Source organism: Adelges cooleyi, unplaced genomic scaffold, assembly GCF_023614345.1.
Source record: "Adelges cooleyi isolate 19-005CV unplaced genomic scaffold, UGA_ACOO_1.1 ACOO_flye_CR_arks_rails_tigmint_CR_PRNA_247, whole genome shotgun sequence".
NCBI classification, from domain to species: domain Eukaryota; kingdom Metazoa; phylum Arthropoda; class Insecta; order Hemiptera; family Adelgidae; genus Adelges; species Adelges cooleyi.
The window spans coordinates 996,072-1,021,241 of NW_026095912.1; the positions used below are offsets into that span (position 1 = coordinate 996,072).

The following is a 25,170-nucleotide window of genomic DNA, read 5'->3' on the forward strand; positions in this document are numbered from 1 at the left end:
GTATCTACAAATGAAACTCATTGTTATTAAACCAACAATTATTATTAGTCACCCATTAAAGTTAATTGGTTAAACTTGTTAAATTATCGCTCTAGAGTTAGGATTTTTTTGTGTGTACCTTATACGATTAAAAAAATCGAAGGTTATGATAAATCTTTATAATTGACAATATACTCTATTTTGGCCTAATAATTTAGTAGTTGTATACACAGACGTATGAATATGCTCTTTTCAACTGCCAAACTTTATATATTATCCATAAACAAACTGTACAACTAAACAACATTTTTAAAAAGTCTAAATTTTTTTCACTTTTTTGTACATATATTTACATTTATCCTAGTTTTATATATAAAGTCACAGTGTACATTTTTTTGATCGCGTAAAAAGAATTGGATTGATTAATATAATAATGCATACTATACTGTAATTTAATACTATATATGCCTTAATAAAACAAAAGAACTGGTCACGCATTTGTTAAAAATGTATATAGATAGAAATAATTTAGTAACGATTGAATTAAAAAACGTATTTCAAAATTTGTGATCGTCAAATAACGTTAGTTTTGTTCTTAAATAATTAAAAGTATATTGATTGAGAGTATAATACATTTTTTACACAATCCATTATGCATTTTTGACAACCATGTTAGCGAATTTGGGATTGTTGAATTTAACCTAATCTGTCTCAATAATTTATTGTTAATACGCTTATTTTATCTTTACGAGATCAGTTTTAGAACCCAAACCCGAAAAATGTAACTTAATTGATAAAATGTGTATTTTAAAATTGTTATCTGACATACACTTAATTTTTGTCCATTTAGAGAGTTATGATAATAGTAGTAGGTATTCTCTTAACAAAATGATAATATCAAAAATACAATTTTTAATTTTAAAATGTAAAAATACATTGATGGATTTTAAATTTTAATTTATTTTTTATTTGTGACTTGAACCACTTAACCACCATACTATTTTTTCATGTAGCAAGTCCATTGCATTAAATTATGTATTACAAATTATAATATTTATGAAATAAATGTACATTTCCTTTATTTGATTACAGTTACAACAATCCTAATACAAATAATATTTGAATCTTTCAAATGTATTTATTAGGTACTTTTTAAGTTATGCGTTAAATATATAATGATTACTTTAATATCAAATAGGATATCAAAAATGAAGGTGGTATAACTATTTTAAATAGACTTCGTCAGGTAGTAAAAACAACAAGGCCCCAAAGGCCTTTTAAACAACAAGAGATGTAGTAAACAAGTAGACAAATAATGTGCAAGAACATTGTTCAAATATTGTAAAAAAAATATGTTTTTATACTAAATGCAAAAATTGTAACGATTACTTATGTACAAATTCATCGGCTTGAAAATAAAATCAATAACTGATATTGTATAGCTTACTCATATTATTGTACTTACTTAGTAACTAAAATGTGGATTATTGAGTTACCCGATTTAAACTATAGGTTCAAAGTTAACTATATTAGGTTTGACAAACCCATACAGACTAAGATTAAGATACAGATTAAGGTATCTAGTGTAATGAGTACTTAGTTTGTTTTAAAAGACATTTATTGTAATATAAGATATTATGTAAATTTTAGCTTCGTAACGTTTTCAATTCCAAGCAGAAAAAAAAATGTCTATCTGCCAAAAAACAAACTAACAGTTTTTTTGAAATAATAATTTGACTGTTGTTTATTTATGACACAACTGTCCATGTTTAAAATGTTATTTTGAGAATAATTTAAAATAATGTGATTATCAAAGATTTCTAGCTTCGATGCGGAGCAGAGATGCTATTGGCTTTACCATGCTGTGGGCTTTTTTTGTGTCTATATACACAGTAACTTTTTTAATACTGGACCAATTCCTTCGAGTAGCAACTCTATAAATCAGAAATTTCATCTAGTTGGTACTTGGGGGCGAGGGGGGGGAGGGTCAATCTGAAAAAGTTTACTTCTTCACAATTAAAATTAAAAAAAAAAAACCGATCCTCGAAGGCCTCTTAAACAACTAAAGATGTAGGTTAAAATAAAAGTAAAAAATATTATGTGCAATTGCATTGTTCAAATATTAAAAAAAATACAGTTATATACTTAATGCAAACGGGATATCAGAAATGAAGGTGGTATAACTGTTTTAAATAGACTTTGTCAGGAATTAAAAACAACCTATCCCCAAAAGCCTGTTAAACAACAAAAGATGTAGTAAACAAGTAGACAAATTATGTGCAAGAACATTGTTCAAATATTATAAAAAAAATATGTTTTTATACTAAATGCAAAAATTTTAAAGATTACTCATGTAAAAATTCATCGGTTTAAAAAAATAAGACAATAACTGATATTGTATTGCTTACTCATATTATGAAATCATAAAAGTATAATGCTTCAGAATTAAAAAATACTTTTTATATTTTTTTTTTTTAGATAAACAGTTATTTTTCTCATAAGAATTACCTTTTAAATAATTAAATATTCATATATAATTCGATTTATACGCTATCATAAATGTTAACATGTAATATCTTTAAGAATATTTTTCTTTATTACAAAAATATTGACACGTTTTATACAAATTCGATACGACACTATCATTTATTTTTTAATTTGTTTTTGTAGAGCAGCTAATAGAAAATAAAAATATGGACAATTTCCATGCTTGTAAAATATTATTAAGATTATACAAATTACATCATGACTCTTTGATGATTTATTAAAAACCAATAGGTATTATACTAGTATTTATATAAATTATATTGTAAAGATGCATTCTTACAGTTTTTTTTTTCTACCCAGTTAAGATGCAAGCACTGCACCTCACTTTAATTCTTTCTTACTATGCTGTAGAATTATCTCGGTAGATAAAAAATTATTACCATTAGAGTTTTAACATTGGTTAATTGTTAACATATCATAAGTAACTAATTCAATTTTCAACTTAATTAGCAACGACACATAAATCTCAATATTTTTGATATATTTTATTTATTTCGACAAAACTAAATTCACAAACGTTGCGTTATGCATTCTCGTCTACCATTTAACTATATCCAAGAAATGCAAAAGCCATCTATACTCGAACGGCATGCAGATGCGTTTCAATTCTCTCATATAGTGTTTGAACTTCTTGATGACTCTTTCGGTCAACTCACTGATGCTGCACAGCTGCCGGTCGACGGTGAAACCGAGCAGATCTAATCCACTGGAACCGTGTAAGTCGTTTAGGATGTCGTTGGCTATTTTCTTGACTGCGGCTGAAATTGTTTGTATTTGTACGATGTTGCCCACTTTTACAGACTTGAGTTCCAATAGGATGGCCACGAGGAATTCGTCTTTAAATGCCGTCAAATTCAAAAGGTCTTGGACAAAGTATTTGATGGCTCTCAGCGTCAAAGTCTTTGATGGCTTTGGAACGGTGAGTTTGGCTGTTAGCTGTTTCTCGAAAACGTGCAGCACCAACGCAAGGTGACAATACAATCTAGCGTCGATAATCCTGACCAACAAGAGTTGGTGGGCCATCCGTTCGTACGGTGTGTTAATCCAAGTGTGGTTTTCGAAAAACCTTATGGTTTCCGCCACCTCGGTAAGATGTTTTCGTTTAGCGACGCTCCAATCCACATCGGTATGGACTATTTGCCCGAACAACAATTCACTTTGGTCGTTCCAGAACGGTTTCAAATACAAAAAGGCTATCATCAAGTTGTAATCGCGATCGAGTGGAAGCCGTATAGCACTTAGATCCACGAAAAAGTGGTCGATTACACTACGGTTGTTCGAAACAAAATCCGGTTCCACGGCGGCTGGCGAAAGGTAATTTTCGCGTTTACAAGTGTCGATGAATTCCGAAACGCCGGTTTGTAGAAGATGGTCGTCTTTAAACGGGTCACTGTGTTCGAAAAAACTTTCAAGGTTGTCGTACTGTTGGATGGCGATCGTTTTTAAAAAAAGATTCCAAAGCCACATGCCCGTTTCCAGATTTTCGACCAGCAACAGTTCAACTATTATCGCGGTTTCCAGTAGAATATGTTTTAAATCGCCTATGTTATAACGAAAAGGTTCTCCGCCTTTGAACCTTTTCAAAATGTTCTTCAAGTACACCGCGTTGAATTTGGCGATCACGCCAAAACTACATTTAATGTCTCGTACTTTTTTTTCCAGTCTATCGCGGCTTCTTAATTTTTCTTCGTGTCTCTTAATATTGTTTACAACTTGCAGGGACAGAAATCTAAGGTGTGCCGACTCGATGATAGCAGCCGATTGTATGTTGAACGTTTTTACATTGTCCACGGTGCGCACATAGCGTCTGTCAGATGTAGTAACGAAAATTTTTGCGGACATTTTCTAAAAAATCAAAATATAAATATAAAAAGTATCTTTAAAAATATGCCATATTCGATTTTTTGTCGAAAATACGGAAAAACGACCATAGTAATCAAAACAATTGAAATAAATAGTAAGAATATAATATAATAATTAATAATATAATTTAATAATTAATAAATACAGATAATTTTTGGTTTTTTCGACTTTTCTAAGAACTATCAGCTCTTTTTTGTTTTTTTTTCCAAACGTTTTTTTGTGATCCCAGTTCGAATTTTACATGATTATGTACGAATTTCTCAGCTTTTTAAAAAAAAAATTATTAGAAAAATTCCGAAATTGGTGGCAACACGAAAAAGCCGACTTTTTAGATTATAAAATCCATTTGAATGACTTTCTATTAAGCGGAAAAAAAAATCAACATTATTTTCAGATTTCTGAGATTATATTTTACTATAAGAAACTGATTTTTATTGTTTTTTCTATGGCTGAAAACACTAAAAAAAAAAAAAAATTGATAAAAGAGATGTGTCGTCAAGAAACTAACACAAAATACAATTAACGGCCATCATCAAAATCGAATAAAAAAATCCTAAAAATTTGAGAACACTTTTTTATAGTAAACGACATGCAGTGTAATTTATAAAAAAAATTAAAGCATGTTTCAGAGTTTTAGAATTTTAGCTGTTAGGCTCTAAGCAGCTTGTAGCTTTTTCGTATCGACCTCAAAATACAATTTTTTTCACAAAAAATGTATAGTTCATAATAAATGCTTACCTGGCTGTTACTTGATGATTCCATTGTTTTTATAATTAAAATTAAAGAAAAAAAACATAACAAAAATGCACATATGTTGGCGATCATTGTTATATTTTTAATTACACTACAAGTCTCTCGTGTGGTATGGTGTAACTATGACTGACAAAAAAAGAAAACTAGGTAAAAAATTGTATTTTTCAAATTTTTCCAACAACTTGTTGATCAACACTAGTTCATATAAATTATATTTTCGATTTCTGTATATTGACTCTGTATCCGACTTCTTATAAAAATGAACATTGCAACAAAGCAGTAATTTTTAGTTGAAAAATATATTAGTCATATTTTGGTTGTTAATTTTCAAGAGAATTGCGCCATTGTTTGAGTTGGTAACCTAATAAAGTACTTCTCATCTGTGTATCCACATGTTCGAAATGGACTTAGAAAATAATATCTTGTGTTTACAAATATAACACATTGTTGTAAAACCAACAATTATTCTCAGTCACCCATTAAAGTTAATTGGTTTAACTTATTAAATGATTGCTCTAGAGTTTGGATTTTTTTGTGTGTACCTTACACAACTCAAAAATCAAAGGTAAATCATAATAGTTAAGACAATATTCTCCTATTTGACCTATTATTCTAGTATTTGTACACACAGACGTACGAGTATGATTTTTTTCATCTGCCAAACTTTATATAATATTCATAATACAAATTGTACAATTATACAACATTTTTAAAAAGCCCCTTGAAATATTTTTCGATTTTTTGTATTATTGTTTTTTACTAAAATTAAGAGACTTTGTAGCATTAATTTATATTTACTAATAAAGTAATTATTACAACGATTGATATATCAAAGTAAAACAGCTAACAGGTACATGTGTTACAGACAACGTAGTTAAATTGTGATTGTTGGTTATCTATTTACTATACAGTTAGTTATATATTATAGTTACATATACAACATCCCCTTTTTTTTTAAACAATTTTTTTTTATATATACATATAGAAATTATAAGAGCTAATACAGTAATGTAAGCAATACATTATATACATAACAAAATAATTAATTTTACATTTTACATAATTACATTAAAAAAAAAATAAGAATTACAATAGCAGTCATTGAGGAATTTTTATCTGTATCCCACTTCTAGTGTTCCTAACTTCATTACCAAAATTTTGGAACCATTCAGGGATAATTCATTCATCCTTACCATAAAGACTACCACTAATATTTTGTTTATTATCTAACACTTCACCATTATATCCTCCAGTAACTTCTTGTGGTGTCGCATCATAAATTTAGATTCATTCATTAGGATCTTTACTATCTGCATACAAATCCAATAAAATATCATCATTATCATCATCTTGACAAGCACCTCCTTGCGCATGTCTCAGGGTGTTCAAGTTCTTCGTACCACTCTCCTAGACCCTTGTACCATGTTAGGGCTTGAATTAATATCATCTATACTCATAACAGTACCTGGTGTCCATATTGATTTATTCCAAATCATTACCTCATCACCTTTTTTAAACTTTTTTCTCCTAGCTGTTTTGTCATAATAGCTATTATACATTTACTAAATGTTGAACATATCTTACAACTATCTACAATAGTCTTATTTCATTATCCATGTCGAACCAAAACATCAACGTTTTGCTCTTAACAATGTTTTAAGTACTCCATTGTGTCTCTCATGAACTAGCCTTAGTGCAACAGGCTTCAATTTACTCGTTATTATTATCATATTCTCATAATAGACTACACCCCCTTCAACACAAATACTATATTTTAAGTGCAAATATTGTCTAATATTTTCTGACACTTGTTTTTTTCTCTAGGCCAGCCATTTGTATAAACTATAAACTTTTATCATCTCACTCAACTCAACATCATTGTCAGTCTTTTTCGCTATTTCCCTCCAATTCTTGCTATCCATCATCCTTATCACTCATATAATTTCTTGACAGTAAATCTGCAATAAACATTAACTTGCCAGGCAAGTTAATGACACATAGATCATAAATTATAAGTTTCATTTTCTGTAACCGCACTAAAATCAATTTATTACATTTTTTTTTTTTTAATATTGAAACTAAAGAAGAATGATCTGTCAATATCTTTGTTTTATGCCTACATACATAATTGTGAAATACCTTACAAGCATTTAAGGTACTTAGCATGTCTTTTACAATCTGAGCATACCTTTGTTCAGCCTCATTTAAATTTCTTAATAAAAAGGCAACCGATCAATTCCCTTGTAGCAGACAACTTCCTAATCCCGTTTGAGAAATATCACATAGTATTTTTATCTCCTTTTCTGGGTCAAAATTCACCAATACTTAAGAACATGCAACTAAGCATCACACCACAACCAAAATTTGTTTAATAAATCTCTCAGAGGTGTAATTAATGTAGACATGTTTGGTATAACTGTCGTAAGTAGTTAAAAGCTTCCATTATAATTAAGAGACTCTAAAGTATTAATTTATATTGATTAATAAAGTAATTATTACAACAATTGATAAAACAAAGTAAAAACATATACCAAAAGGTACATGTGTTACAGACAACGTAGTAAAATCGTGATTGTTGGTTATCTAGTTACTATACAGTGTTACTCCTTATACAATATACCTCTTTTTTTTAAACCGTTTTTTATTTAGGAGTTTTATATCGGTAAATAAAGAATTATTATTTGTAAAGTTGTAATTATGATTAATTGTTAAAATATCATAAGTAACTAATTAAATTTTCAAATTATTAACAACGACACATATAACTCAATTATTTTTTATATATTTTATTTATTTCGATAAAACCAGATTCACAAACGTTGCGCTATGCATTCACGCAGACCATTTAACTATATCCATAAAATGCAAAAGCCATTTATATTCGAACGGCAAACAGATGCGTTTCAATTCGCACAAATAGTCTTTGAAGTTCTTAATGACTCTTTCGGTCAACTCGTCGATGCTGCACAGCTGTCTGTCGACAGTGAAACCGAGCATATCTACTCCACTGGAACCGTGTAATTCGTTTAGGATATCATTGGCCTTGTGCTTGACTTCATCTGAAATTGTTTTTATTTTTTCGATGTTGCCCACTTCTATAGACTTGAGTTCCGATATGACGAACACGAGGAAATTGCTTTTGAACGCCGTCAAATTCAACACGTCTTGCAAAACTTCTTCGATAACGTCTTTGGTGTTTTTCAGCGTCGCCGGACCGTCCAGTGCGGCCGTAAGCTGTTTCACGTAGACGTGCAGCACCAACGCAAGATGACAATACAATCTAGCGTCGATAATCCTGACCAACAAGAGTTGGTGGTCCAGCCGTTCGTACGGTGTGTAAATCCAATTGCCGTTTTCGAAAAATCCTATGGTTTTTACCACCTCGGTTAGGTGTTGTTGTTTAGCCACGCTCCAATCCACATCGGTATGGACTACTTGCCCGAACAACAATTCACTTTGGTCGTTCCAGAACGGTTTCAAATACAAAAGTGCTATCATCAAGTTGTAATCGCGATCGAGTGAAAGCTGTACAGCACTTAGATCCTCGAAAAAGTGGTCGATTACACTCAGGTTTTTCGAAACGAAATTCAGTTCCACAGCGGCCGGTGAAAGGTATTTTTCGTCTATACAAGTGTCGATGAATTCCGAAATGCCGGTTTGCAGCAGATGGTTGCCTTCGAACGGGTCGCCCTGTTTGAAATAATTTTCAAGGCCATCGTACTGTTCGATGGCGATCGTCTTCAAAAAATGAATCCAAAGCCACTTGCCCGTTTCCAAATTTTCGGCCAGCAGTAGTTCAACTATTATCGCGGTTTCCCGTTTGATTTTTCTTAAGTCGTCCATGTTATTAGCGTAGGGTTCTCCGCCTTTTAAGCTCTCCAACGAGTACTTCAAGTACAACGCGTTGTATTCGGCGATCAGGCAAAAAGTGCATTTGATGTCCATGGCTTTTTTCTCCAGTCTATCGCGGCTTATTAATTTTTCTTGAAGCGGTGTGATGATACCAGTCGATTGTTTGGGGAACGTCGTCACATTGTCCACGGTGCGCTCATAGTCTTTGTCAGCTGTAGGAACGAAAACCCGTGTGGAGGTTATCTAAAAAAAACACAAATAGAAGTAAATATAAAACAGTATATTTAAAATTTACCAAATTTTACTTAATATTTAATAAATAATAATAAGTCTAGGTAAATAAACTATTTATAAACAAATAAGTGACTTAGAGAGCCTTAAAACAGTTCTATGATATATAAATGTATAAAACGTCAAATATTTCATAGAAAAGTCGAAAAAACGACAGCAGTAATCAAATTAATCGAAAAAAATTAATAATTAATAAATAAGATAATTTTCGTATCTTTTCGACTTTTCTATGAATTTTCACCTCTTTTTTGGTTATTGTGTTTTTTTAAACGTTTTTATGAGACCCTAGTTTGAAATTAACACGTTTTATGTACGAATTTCTTAGCTTTTTGAAAAAATATATGAAAAAGCGGATTTTTAGATTATTAACTCAATTTTAATGACTTTCTGTTACACGAAAAACATTTTTATATTTTTTTCAGAAAGCTGACATTTTATTTTTACATAAGAAACTAATTATTATCGTTATTTTCTATAGCCGGAGGTATTAAAAGAAAAAGAGGAAAAATTTAACAAGAAAAAAACTCAATACTTTTGACAAACTAGCCCAAAATATAAAAAAAAATATTCAAAATTTTTTTAATTTTTTCATCGTAACCGACATGCAGTATAATTTAAAAAAAAAAATAAAAACTGAAGCATGTTTCAGAGTTTTATAATTTTAGCCGTTATTCTCTAAGCAGACTGAAGCTTTATCATTATAAACAAAATAAAATTTTGCAAAACCTAGCTAAAAATGAAGAAATAATTTGTTTATACTGTACAGCTGGTATCGACCGCAAAATATAAATTATTTCACTGAAACCTTATATTTCCTAATAAATGCTTACCTTGCTGTTACTTGAAGATTCCATTGTTTTTATATTTAAAATTAAAGCAAAGCAACATAACAAAAATGCACAAATGTTGGCGTTCATTGTTATTTTTTATATTTTGAATAACAATACAAGTATTCTGTATGGTATGGTGTAACTATGACTGGCTTATAATATTCGCAAGGCGTTATACCAAACCCATAGTTTTGCAAAAAAATGAAACTAGTTCAAAAATTGTATTTTTCAATTTTGTCCCCAACAAATTGTTAAACAACACTAGTTCATATAAATCACATTTTTGGTTTGTCTGCGTATATTGACTCTGTATCCGGCTTTTGACAAAAAAAAAAAAAAACGTTATAACAAAGCCGTAGTTTTTAGTTGAAAAATATAATAGCCATACTTTGGTTGTTGATTTTCAAGAGTAATGGCACCATTGTTTGAGTTGGTAACCTAATCTCAGTACTTCTCATCTGTGTATCCATATGGTCGAAATGGGTTCATAATATAAAATATTGTATCTACAAATGGAAACGTTGCTCTAGTGTTTGGATTTCTTTTTGTGTACCTTATACGTATCAAAAATCGAATGCTATCATAAATTCTAATATTTGACAATATTCTTCATTTTGACCTAATATTCTAGTATTTGCGCACACAAACGTATGAAAATGTTTTTTTTTTCAATTGACAAACTTTACAATATTCATAAAACAAAAACGGTTCAACTATACAACATTTTTTCTGTTTTTTGTATATTTTATATTTACAGTTCTTCTACTATCCCCTGTGCAAAAAAAATATGTCCATCTGATGAAATTAGTTTTATAATTAAAAATCACAATGAACTTTTGTTTTGATCGGGTAGAAATAATTGGATTGATTAATATGATAATGCATATTATACTGTTATAATATAGTGTCATATATGTCTAAATAAACCAAAAGAACTGGTCACGCATTTATCAAGAATGTATATACATAGAAATAATTTAATAACGATTTAATTATAAATGTATTTCATAATTTTTGGTCGTAAGATAGTGGTAGTTTTGCTGTTAGAATATTAAAATTATGTCGCATGAGAATATAATACATTTCTTACTCAATTCATTATGCATTCTTGATAACCTTGTTAGCGTATTTAGTGATTGTTGAATTTAACCTAATCTAAGTCTTAATAAAAATAAAAAGTAACCATTAGAAAATCTTTTTTTTTCTAATTTAGCATGTTGAAGTTGTTTTGGGGTTGGGGTTAGAATGGTGTTGTGGGTAGGAACATTGGTTGGGGATAGGAATGGGAATGGTGGTGGGGGGGATGGGGTTAAGGCATATATGTTGTATTCACAACGTTTAAACTATAAAGAAAAAACCAGTACAGTGGGGTCGGGGCATAGTGGGGACGGGAAGGCCACAGTTTTACAGGAATTTTTAAATCTGAAAGTGATAAAATCACTTTCGAAAAAACGTTTCTATGCAAATCGGTAGTTAGTATTTTCAAGCCAGTACAGTCCAAACCAAGCACAGTATAAACCAGCAAAGTTAGCAAGTTTTAAATTAAGGTTCTGTATTTACAAATGAGTATCAAGCGTTAATTTGAAAGTGATTTTATCCGAGAGGACTAGTACAGTAGAGTATAGGCATAATGGAATCAAGGTAATAATATAAATAAAAGTGATAAAATTTAATAAAATCACTTTCAAATAAACGCTTTGATGCTCATTTGTAAATATAGAACCTTAATTTAAAACTTTCTAACTTTGCTTGCTTATACTGTGCTTGGTTTGGACTGTACTGGTTCAAAAATACTTACTACCGATTTGCATCGAAGCGTTTTTTCGAAAGTGATATTATCACTTTCAGATTTAAAAATTCCTGTAAACCAGTGACCTCCCCGTCCTCACTATGGCCCGACCCAATTATGCTCCGTCCCCACTGTGTCCTGACCCCACTGTACTGGTTTTTTTATCTTAACAACGACACAAAAATCTCAATTATTTTTTATACTTTTTATTTATTTCGATAACACTAGATGCATTTTGCATCTAGTTTGCGCATCAATGCGTTGCGTTATGCATTCACGCCGACCATTTAACTATATCCATAAAATGCAAGAGCCATTTGTATTCGAACGGCAAACAGATGCGTTTTAATTCTCTCATATAGTCTGTGATATTCTGAATGACTCTTACGGTCAAATCGTCGATGCTGCACAGCTGTCTGTCGACAGTGAAACCGAGCATATCTACTCCACTTGAACCGTGTAGTTCGTTTAGAATATTATTGGCCATTTGCTTGACTTCATCTGAAATTGTTTTTATTTTTTCGATGTTGCCCACTTCTACAGACTTGAGTTCCGATAGGACGACGACGAGGAAATGGCTTTTGAACGCCGTCAACTTCAACACGTCTTGGACAACCTGTTCGATAACGTCTTTGATTGCTGCCAGCGTTGTCGGATCGTCGTGTGAGGCTGTCACCTGTTTCTCGTAAACGTGCAGCACCAACGCAAGGAGACAATACAATCTGGCGTCGATAATCTTGACCAACAAGTATTGGTGGTCCAGCCGTTCGTACGGTGTGTAAATCCAAGTGTGGTTTTCAAAAAATTCTATGGTTTTCGCCACTTCGGTTAGGTAAAGTTCTTTAGCCACGCTCCAATCCACATCTGTATGGACTATTTGCCCGAACAACAATTCACTCGGGTCGTTCCAGAACGGTTTCAAGTACAAAAGTGCTATCATCAAGTTGTAATCGCGATCGAGTGGAAGCCGTATAGCACTTAGATCCTCGAAAAAACGGTTTATTACACTAGGGGCGTTCGAAACGAAATTCGGTTCAAGAACGTCCGTCGAAAGGTAATTTTCGCCAATACAAGTGTCGATAAATTTTGAAACGTCGGTTTGCAGCAGATTGTCGTTTGTAAACGGGTCGCCTTGTTCGAAATAATTTTCAAGGAAATCGTACTGTTCGATGGCGATCGTTTTCAAAAAATGACTCCAAAGCCACTTGCCCGTTTCCAAATTTTCGGCCAGCAACAGTTCAACTATCATCGCGGTTTCCTGTTTGATTTTTCTTAAGTCGTCTATGCTATTAGCGTAGGGTTCTCCAACTTTTAACTGGTCCAATAAGTACTTCAAGTACACCGCGTTGTATTCGGCGATCACGCAAAAAGTACATTTGATGTTCATTGCTTTTTTCTCTAGTCCATCGCGGCTGCTTAAATTTTCTTGATCTGGTTTGATGATACCAGTCGATTGTTCGTGGAACGTTGTCACATTTTCCACGGTGCGCACATAGTCTTCGTCAGTCGTAGGAACGAAATCCCGTGTGGAGATTATCTAAAAATTACAAATATAGTTGTAAATATAAAACAGTATCTTTAAAATTTAACAAATTTCACTTAACATTTAATAACTATTGTTAATTATAAATAAATAAACAATTTATAAACAAATAAGTGACTTAGAGAACCTCATAACAGTGTTATGATATATAAATGTATAAAACGCCAAATATTTCATAGGAAAGTCGAATAAACGACCACAGTAATCAAATTAATTGAAAAAAAATTAATAGTTAATAAATAAGATAAGTTTCGTATCTCTTCGACTTTTCTATTAATTTTTTCCTCTTTTTTGTTTCTTTTTTCCAAATGTTTTTATGAGATCCCAGTTTGAATTTACACGTTTTATGAACAAATTTCATAGCTCTTTGAAAAAAAAAATTAGAAAAAGTTGAAATCATGGAAAAGCCGACTTTTTAGATTATAAATTTCATTTTAATGACTTTCTGTTACTCAAAACTAACTTTTTTATTTGAAAAAACATCAATATATTTTTCAAAAATCTGACATTCTATTTTTACATAAGAAACTGATTACTATCGGTTTTTTTATGGCCGAAGATATTGAAAAAAAAATATAAAAAATGTGTGTCAAGACACAAACTCAAAATACATTTGACGACAAAAAATTAGAAAAAATTTACATCGTAGTTGACACGCAGTGTCATTTACAAAAAAAAAAATAAACTAAAACATGTTTTAGAGTTTTATAATTTTAGCGAGTAAGAAATAATTTGTTATGGTAAAAAGTATATATATAAAATGTAAAAAAGTATCTTTAATTTCGAGTTTTCGTCCAAAACACGAAAAAAACGACCACAGTTATTAAAATTATTAATATAACTAAAAAATTATTATTCATAAATAAAGTTAACTCAATTTTAATATATCAACATAATAAAAATCAATGTTTTTTCAGAAAGCTGACATTATTTTTTTATACAAGAAACTGATTTTTATCGTTTTTTCTGTTACTGAAAACACTAAAAAAAAAAAAACGATAAAAGAGATGTGTCAAGAAACAAACTCATTATACTATTGACGACCATGGGCAAAACAACAGAAGAAAAAATCCTAGTAATTTGAGAACAATTTTTTCATTGTATCAGACATGCAGTGTAATTTCCAAAAAAAATAACTAAAGCTTGTTTCAGAGTTTTATAATTTTAGCCGTTAAGCTCTAAGAAGACTGTAGCTTTTTCATTAATATCAATATATATTTTAGAGTAAGAAGTAATTGTTTATAGAGTATAATTGATATCGACCGCAATATATAAATGATTTGACAGAAAACTTATTGTTCATAATAAATGCTTACCTGGCTGTTACTTATTGATTCCATTGTTTTAGTATTTAAAATTAAAGCAAAACAACATATCAAAAATGCACAAATGTTGGCGTTCATTTTTATTTTTTTATATTTTTAATTACAATACAAGTCTTTTGTATGGTATAGTGTAACTATGACCAATCTATTAGAATCGCAAGACTTTAAACGATAGCCAAAGTATAGCGAAAAAGGATACTAGGTATACAATTGAATTTTTCAAATTTACTCAACAAACTGTTAAACAACACTAGTTCATATAAATCACGTTTTTGGTTTGTCTGCGTATATTGACTTTGTATGCGACTTCTAACAAAAAAAAAAAAAACGTTATAACAATGCCGTAGTTTTTAGTTGAAAAATATAATAGCCATACTTTGGTTGTTGATTTTCAAGAGTAATGGCACCATTGTTTGAGTTGTTAACCTAATCTCAGTACTTCTCATCTGTGTATCCATATGGTCGAAATGGGTTCATAATATAAAATATTGTATCTACAAATGGAAACGTTGCTCTAGTGTTTGGATTTTTTTTTTTGTGTACCTTATACGTATCAAAAATCGAATGCTATCATAAATTCTAATATTTGACAATATTCTTCATTTTGACCTAATATTCTAGTATTTGCGCACACAAACGTATGAAAATGTTTTTTTTTTTCAATTGACAAACTTTATAATATTCATAAAACAAAAACGATACAACTATACAACATTTTTTCTGTTTTTTGTATATTTTACACTTCTTCTTCTTTTACTATCCCCTGTGCAAAAAAAAATATGTCCATCTGATGAAATTAGTTTTATAATCAAAAATTACAGTGAACTTTTTTTTTGATCGGGTAGAAATAATTAGATTGCTTAATATGATAATGCATATTGTACTGTTATAATATAATGCTATATATGTCTAAATAAAACAAAAGAACTGGTCAGGCACATATCGAAAATGTAATACATAGAAATAATTTAATAACGATTGAATTAAAAACGTATTTCAAAATTTTTGGTCGTAAAATAGTGGTAGTTTTGCTGTTCAAATATTAAAATTATGTCGAATGAGAACATAATACATTTTTTACTCAATCCATTATGCATTTTTGATTACCTTGTTGGCTAATTTAGTGTTTGTTGAATTTAACCTAATCTAAGTCTTAAAAAAAATAAAAAGTTACCATTGGAAAATCTTTTTTTTTTTTAAATTAAGCATGTTAAAGTATTAAGCGGTTTTCGAGCAAAAAATATAATAACCCAATAGTAGATGTGTTTGCAATATGTAGTTATCAGTAACTATTGTTTTCGGATAATGTGTCTTACTAATTTATAATATTTTTGTTTGGTTTTTTCAAGGAATTTTCTAGAACGACAAGGGTATTTTCTCAATACATACACTTAACAAATGTTTTTGATTTAATGAGCTGTATGAATTGCGAAAAAAAAATATGTATAATATTCTTAATGCTTATCTCGTTTTGATTTTGTAAAAGAAAACTCAATTAAAAATATGTCAAAATTAAGTCACGCCTATGTAAAATATAATTGTTCCTGGAACGGAACTGTTTATATCGTCCCAAAAAACCTAAATTAACTTCAACATGTTCTTATTACATTTTTTACAAGCTCAAACTCAGCTAAGCTGTCATTTCTTCGTTTTAATAGACATTTTTTGTTACAATAAGAAATAATATAAATTTTAGCTTCGTAACGTTTCCAATTCCTGGCAGAAAAAATGTCAATCAACCAAACCACAGTTTTTTTTAAAAAAATAATTTTTCTGTTGTTAATTTATGACACAAGTGTCAATATTTTAAATATTATTTTAAAAACTATTGAAAATTATGTGATTATCAAAGATTTTTTGCTTCGATGCGGAGCAGCGATGCTATTAGTTTTACAATAATATAGGCTTTTTTTTTGTCTGTATACACTGTACCTTTAATAATACTGGACCAATTCCTTCGAGTAGCAACTATAAAAATCACTAATTTTATCTAGTTGGTACTTAAGGGAGGGGGTTTAAGTTAAAAAACTTTAATTTCTTTACGATTAAAATTTGAACTTTTTATGGCTATAATTTTGAGAAAAAGAGTCAGCACGAGTTGAAATTTATAAGGAATATCAATTATCAACAACACATGAATCACAATTTTTTTTTATTTTGATACAACTAGAATCACAAACGTTGCGTTATGCATTCACGCTTAATATATATATTTACCAGCCGACCATTTCACTAAATCCAAAAAATGCAAAAGCCATCTATATTCGAACGGCGACCAGATGCGTTTCAATTCGTATATGTAGTCTGTGAAATTCTTAATGACTCTTGTGGTCAAATCGTTGATGCTGGACAGCTGTTCACGGTCGACGTTGAAACCGAGCCGATCGATTCCACTGGAACCGTGTAGTTCGTTTAGGACCTCATTGGCTTTTGACTTGACTCTGGCTGAAATTTTTTTTATTTCCACGATGTTTCCTACTCTGACCGTCTTGAGTTCCGATATGACGACCTCGAGAAATTGGTCTTTGAACGCCGTCAAATTCAACACGGCTTGGACAACCTCTTGGATAACGTCTTTGGCGTGTCTCAGCGTCGCCGGATCGTCGAGTGCGGCCGTAAGCTGTTTCACGTAGACGTGCAGCACCAGCGAAAGGTGACAATACAATCTGGCGTCGATAATTCTGACCAACAAGAGTTGGTGGTCCATCCGATCGTACGGTGTGTAAATCCAAGTGCGGTTTTCGAAAAATGTTCTGGTAACCGGCACCTCGGTTAGGTGTTTTTGGTTAGCCTCGTTCCAATCCACATCGGTATAGGATATTGGCCCGAACAACAATTCACGTTGGTCGTCCCAAAACGGTTTCAAATACAAAAGTGCTATCATCAAGTTGTAATCGCGATCGAGTGGAAGCCGTATAGCACTTAGATCCTCGAAAAAACGGTTTATTACACTAGGGGCGTTCGAAACGAAATTCGGTTCAAGAACGTCCGTCGAAAGGTAATTTTCGCCAATACAAGTTTTGATAAATTTTGAAACGTCGGTTTGCAGCAGATTGTCGTTTGTAAACGGGTCGCCTTGTTCGAAATAATTTTCAAGGAAATCGTACTGTTCGATGGCGATCGTTTTCAAAAAATGACTCCAAAGCCACTTGCCCGTTTCCAAATTTTCGGCCAGCAACAGTTCAGCTATCATCGCGGTTTCCTGTTTGATTTTTCTTAAGTCGTCCATGCTATTAGCGTAGGGTTCTCCAACTTTTAACTGGTCCAATAAGTACTTCAAGTACACCGCGTTGTATTCGGCGATCACGCAAAAACTACATTTTATGTCCCGCGCTTTTTTCTCCAGTCTAACGCGGCTTCTTAATTTTTTTTGGTATTTCTTAATATTGTTCACAACGGGCATGGACAGAATTCTCTTGTGTACCGGTTTGATAATAACAGTCGAATGTTTGTTGAACGTCTTCACTTTGTCTACGGTGCGCACATAGCGTCTGTTAGATGTAGGAACGATAAACCGTGCGGGGGTTATCTAAAACAAAATATATATATATATAATATATAGTTATGTCATATAAAAAATTATCTTTGAAAATACACCAAATTCGAGTTTTCATTTAATAACAACTAGGGGATCACTCCAAACGTTCGTTCGTATTTGGCGTTCTGACAAATATATTATTTAATGATTATTTTGTATAAAAATAAAATAATCTTAATTTGAGGTATGATGCATACGTTAAGTATAGTTTATTTTGATTATGTTGTCCGGAAAGTAGATTTATATACAATACGTTTTGTAGAAAAGCTTTCCAGAATGGAACATGCTTTATCTCTGGCCTCCTAACCCGAAAACAATACCAAATAAGATACTAAAGCATACTAAAGCCTACTTTCAATTGAAGGATTGAGAGCGAAATGTTAAACACTGATAAATGTTCCCAGTTAATCGATTAATGCCAGGTATTAAAAAAATCACTAAAAAAATGTTCAGCCCGAACATATTCTTATTATTATGACTATAATCACTTGTAAAGAGCCAGCCGACTAAGCATGTTTCATTTTTTATCATTTTGCCCGTCAGGCTCTAAGTAGACTGTAGCTTTTTCGTTATTATCAAAATATATTTTAACGTGAGAAATAATTTGTCTATAGTGCACAGCTGATATCAACCGCAAAATTTTTTTTGTTTTTCCCAGAAAACTGATAATTCATAATAAATACTTACCCGGCTGTTACTTGCTGATTCGATTGTTTTTATGTTTAAAATTAAAGCAAAACAACATAACAAAAATGCACAAATGTTGGTGATCATTGTTATTTTTAATATTTTTAATTACAATACAAGTCTTTTGTATGGTATAGTGTAACTATGACCAATCTATTACAATCGCAAGACTTTTAACGATAGCCAAAGTATAGCGAAAAAGAATACTAGGTATACAATTGAATTTTTCAAATTTACTCAACAAACTGTTAAACAACACTAGTTCATATAAATCACGTTTTTGGTTTGTCTGCGTATATTGACTCTGTATCCGACTTCTTACAAAAAAAAAAAAACGTTATAACAATGCCGTAGTTTTTAGTTGAAAAATATAATAGCCATACTTTGGTTGTTGATTTTCAAGAGTAATGACACCATTGTTTGAGTTGGTAACCTAATCTCAGTACTTCTCATTTGTGTATCTATATGGTCGAAATGGGTTCATAATATAAAATATTGTATCTACAAATGGAAACGTTGCTCTAGTGTTTGGATTTTTTTTTGTGTACCTTATACGTATCAAAAATCGAATGCTATCATAAATTCTAATATTTGACAATATTCTTCATTTTGACCTAATATTCTAGTATTTGCGCACACAAACGTATGAAAATGTTTTTTTTTTTCAATTGACAAACTTTATAATATTCATAAAACAAAAACGATACAACTATACAACATTTTTTCTGTTTTTTGTATATTTTACACTTCTTCTTCTTTTACTATCCCCTGTGCAAAAAAAATATGTCCATGTGATGAAATTAGTTTTATAATCAAAAATTACAGTGAACTTTTTTTTTGATCGGGTGGAAATAATTGGATTGATTAATATGATAATGCATATTATACTGTTATAATATAGTGCCATATATGTCTAAATAAACCAAAAGAACTGGTCACGCATTTATCAAAAATGTATATACATAGAAATAATTTAATAACGATTTAATTATAAATGTATTTCATAATTTTTGGTCGTAAGATAGTGGTAGTTTTGCTGTTAGAGTATTAAAATTATGTCGAATGAGAACATAATACATTTTTTACTCAATCCATTATGCATTTTTGATAACCTTGTTGACTAATTTAGTGTTTGTTGAATTTAACCTAATCTAAGTCTTAAAAAAAATAAAAAGTTACCATTGGAAAATCTTTTTTTTTTTAATTAAGCATGTTAAAGTATTAAGTGGTTTTCGAGCAAAAAATATAATAACCCAATAGTAGTTGAGTTTGCAATATGTAATTATCAGTAACTATTGTTTTCGGATAATGTTTCTTACTAATTTATAATATTTTTGTTTGGTTTTTTCAAGGAATTCTCTAGAACGACAAGTGTATTTTCTCAATACATACACTTAACAAATGTTTTTGATTTAATGAGCTGTATGAATTGCGAAAAAAAAATATGTATAATATTCTTAATGCTTATCTCATTTTGATTTTGTAAAAGAAAACTCAATTAAAAATATGTCAAAATTAAGTCACGCCTATGTAAAATATAATTGTTCCTGGAACGGAACTGTTTATATCGTCCCAAAAAACCTAAATTAACTTCAACATGTTCTTAATACATTTTTTACAAGCTCAAACTCAGCTAAGCTGTCATTTCTTCGTTTTAATAGAAATTTTTTTTAACAATTAGAAATAATATAAATTTTAGCTTCGTAACGTTTCCAATTCCTGGTAGAAAAAATGTCTATCAACCAAACCATAGTTTTTTTGAAATAATAATTTGACTATTGTTAATTTATGACACAAGTGTCAATATTTTAAAAACTATTGAAAATGATGTGATTATCAAAGATTTTTTGCTTCGATGCGGAGCAGCGATGCTATTAGTTTTACAATAATATAGGCTTTTTTTTTGTCTGTATACACTGTACCTTTAATAATACTGGACCAATTCCTTCGAATAGCAACTATAAAAAATCACTAATTTTATCTAGTTGGTACTTAAGGGAGGGGGTTTAAGTTAAAAAACTTTAATTTCTTTACGATTAAAATTTGAACTTTTTATGGCTATAATTTTGAGAAAAAGAGTCAGCACGAGTTGAAATTTATAAGGAATATTAATTATCAACAACACATGAATCACAATTTTTTTTTATTTTGATACAACTAGATTCACAAACGTTGCGTTATGCATTCACGCTTAATATATATATTTACCAGCCGACCATTTCACTAAATCCAAAAAATGCAAAAGCCATCTATATTCGAACGGCGACCAGATGCGTTTCAATTCGTATATGTAGTCTGTGAAATTCTTAATGACTCTTGTGGTCAAATCGTTGATGCTGGACAGCTGTTCACGGTCGACGTTGAAACCGAGCCGATCGATTCCACTAGAACCGTGTAGTTCGTTTAGGACCTCATTGGCTTTTGACTTGACTCTGGCTGAAATTTTTTTTATTTCCACGATGTTTCCTACTCTGACGGTCTTGAGTTCCGATATGACGACCTCGAGAAATTGGTCTTTGAACGCCGTCAAATTCAACACGGCTTGGACAACCTCTTGGATAACGTCTTTGGCGTGTCTCAGCGTCGCCGGATCGTCGAGTGCGGCCGTAAGCTGTTTCACGTAGACGTGCAGCACCAGCGACAGGTGACAATACAATCTGGCGTCGATAGTCCTGACCAACAAGAGTTGGTGGTCCATCCGATCGTACGGTGTGTAAATCCAAGTGCGGTTTTCGAAAAATGTTCTGGTAACCGGCACCTCGGTTAGGTGTTTTTGGTTAGCCTCGTTCCAATCCACATCGGTATAGGATATTGGCCCGAACAACAATTCACGTTGGTCGTCCCAAAACGGTTTCAAATACAAAAGCGCTATCATCAAGTTGTAATCGCGGTCGTGTGAAATCCGTATTGCACTTAGATCTTCGAACAAACGGTCGTATACACTAGGGTCGTTCGAAACGAAATCCGGTTCCATAGCGGCCAACGAGAGGTAATTTTCGCCAATGCAAGTGTCGATGAATTTTGAAATGCCTGTTTGCAGCAGATTGTCGCCTTCATACGGGTCGCCTTGTTTGAAATAGTTTTCAAGGTCGTCGTATTGTTCGATGGCGATCGTTTTCAAAAAATGACTCCAAAGCCACATGCCCGTTTCGAAATTTTCGGCCAGCAACAGTTCAACTATCATCGCGGTTTCCTGTTTGATATTTATTAGGTAGTCCATGTTATAAATTAAAGGTTCTCCGCCTTTCAATCTTTCCAATAAGTTCTTAAAGTAACCCGATTTGGATTTCGCGATCACGCAAAAACTACATTTTATGTCCCGCGCTTTTTTCTCCAGTCTAACGCGGCTTCTTAATTTTTTTTGGTATTTCTTAATATTGTTCACAACGGGCATGGACAGAATTCTCTGGTGTACCGGTTTGATAATAACAGTCGAATGTTTGTTGAACGTCTTCACTTTGTCTACGGTGCGCACATAGCGTCTGTTAGATGTAGGAACGATAAACCGTGCGGGGGTTATCTAAAACAAAATATGTATATATATATAATATATAGTTATGTCATATAAAAAATTATCTTTAAAAATACACCAAATTCGAGTTTTCATTTAATAACAACTAGGGGATCACTCCAAACGTTCGTTCATATTTGGCGTTCTGACAAATATATTATTTAATGATCATTTTGTATAAAAATAAAATAATCTTAATTTGAGGTATGATGCATACGTTAAGTATAGTTTATTTTGATTATGTTGTCCGGAAAGTAGATTTATGTACAATACGTTTTGTAGAAAAGCTTTCCAGGATGGAACATGCTTTAGCTCTGGCCTCCTAACCCGAAAACAATACCAAATAAGATACTAAAGTAGCGCGCCTACTTTCAATTGAAGGATTGAGAGCGAAATGTTAAACACTGATAAATGTTCCCAGTTAATCGATTAATGCCAGGTATTAAAAAAATCACTAAAAAAATGTTCAGCCCGAACATATTCTAATTATTATGACTATAATCACTTGTAAAGAGCCAGCCGACTAAAGCATGTTTCATTTTTTATCATTTTGCCCGTCAGGCTCTAAGTAGACTGTAGCTTTTTCGTTATTATCAAAATATATTTTAACGTGAGAAATAATTTGTCTATAGTGCACAGCTGATATCAACCGCAAAATTTTTTTTGTTTTTCCCAGAAAACTGATAGTTCATAATAAATACTTACCCGGCTGTTACTTGCTGATTCGATTGTTTTTATGTTTAAAATTAAAGCAAAACAACATAACGAAAATGCACAAATGTTGGCGATCATTGCTATTTTTAATATTTTTAATTACACTACAAGTATCTCGTATGGTATGGTGTAACTATGACTGACCTATTATATTCGCAAGACTTCATACCATAGCTATAGTTTTGTGAAAAAGGATACTTGAATTTTTCAGTTTTATCCAACAACTTGTTGTACAACACTTGTTCATATAAATCATACTTTCGGTTTGTCTACGTATATTGACTCTATATGTTTTGTCTAGTCCGTGTCTAAATAGATATTTTACGTTATAGCAAAGACGTAATTTTTAGTTGAAAAATATAATTTACATATTTTGGTTTTCGATTTTCAATAGAATGACACCATTGTTTGAGTTGGTAATATAATAAAGTACTTCTCATCTGTGTATCCATATCGTCGAAATGGGTTCATAATATAAAATCGTGTATCTACAAATAAAGCACATTGTTATAAAGCCAACAATTATGCTCAGTTACCCATCAAAGTTATTTGGTTTAACTTATTAAATTATTGCTCTAGAGTATGGTTTTTATTATGTGTACCTTATACGTATCAAAAATCGTATGTTATGATAAATCCTAATATTTGACAATATTATAGTATTTGTGCACACAGACGTATGAAAATATTTTTTTTTTAAATGCCAAGCTTTATGTTATTCATAAAACAAACTGTACAGCTATAAAACATTTTTTTTAAATTCTGTCCAAATCTTATTCGCTTTTTTGTATATATATGTACAGCTGTGCAAATAAAATATGACCATCTGATGTAATTAGTTTCATAATTAAAATAAAAAATGAACCTTTTTATTGATCAGGTAGAAATAATTGGATTGAATAATATGATAATGCATGCATTCTTGTTATGTTATGCTACATATGTCTAAATAAAACAACATAACTGGTCATGCATTATTAAAAATTTATATAGATAGAACTAATTTAGTAACGGTTGAATTAAAAAACGGATATCAAAATTATTGGTCGTTAAATAATGGTAGTTTTGCTTTAAAAAAATTAAATGTATGTTGATTGAGAATAAAATACATTTTTCACTCAATACATTCTGCATTTTTTAATTTTACCTAATCTAAGTCTTAATAAAAAAAAAGATTTACATTAGAAATTCTTTTTTTTATTATTTAACACGTTATTATTCGGTTTTTGAGTTAAAATTAAAATAGCCAATAGTTTAGTTTGCAATATGTAATAATCAGTTTTGGAACCCAGTCTGAGCGTCGGCTTCCCCTACCAAAATATGCAAATCATAAACACTCCAGAACAATTTTTTTAGGATTTGCCTATAAGCACCATGGTTAATGCGCGGGTGTCCAGTACATATCGCACCGGAGGAAAAACAATTTTAAAAACTTCCACATTAACCTTCAATATTCAGAAGGTGCAAAATATTTTAGACTTGGTAAACATGATACAAAATGATTTTCATGTGGACCTGTAAAAATACATTAATGGACTTTTAAACTTAATTTGTATTTTGTTTGTGACTCGACTCACTTAACAACCAGACTATTTTTTTTTATGTAGCAAGTCCATTGCATTCAATAATGTATTCCGACGTATTGTAGTGTTTATGAAATAAATTTACATTAGCTCTATTTGATTAGAGTTACAGTAATCCTAATACAAATACCATTTGAATTTTCCAAATGTATTTATTAGGCACTTTATAAAATATGAGTTCAATATCTAATGGACAATTCAACATGAAATGGGATACCACATACGAAGGCGGTATAACTATTTTAAATAGACTTTGACAGGAATATTGAAAACAGCCCCACAGTGAACTGTTTTTTTTATCTAAAAAATCTGGAGCAGAACCTATTTCTTGTTATATTATAATTATTGCCACTGATATGTTATTA

General features: G+C 31.1%; 1 protein-coding gene across 3 annotated transcripts in view; it reads right to left on the bottom strand.

Annotated features, from left to right (window-relative positions):
- Positions 1-12,178: 12,178 nt before the first annotated feature.
- The window catches only part of LOC126836332 (uncharacterized), a 76,820-nt gene continuing 63,828 nt past the window's right edge, over positions 12,179-25,170 (bottom strand). The window contains exons 1-3 of one of the 3 annotated variants that reach the window (XM_050569568.1): positions 23,214-23,401; positions 21,987-22,517; positions 12,179-12,958 (exon numbers count right to left, since the gene is read on the bottom strand). In XM_050569568.1, coding sequence (XP_050425525.1) covers positions 12,179-12,958; positions 21,987-22,517; positions 23,214-23,300 — 1,398 coding nt within the window. In that variant the 5' untranslated portion in view covers positions 23,301-23,401. Of the gene's footprint in view, positions 12,959-21,177; positions 22,518-23,213; positions 23,402-25,170 lie in introns of those variants that run through there. The other 2 variants (XM_050569562.1, XM_050569563.1) reach the window with 2 other exon arrangements.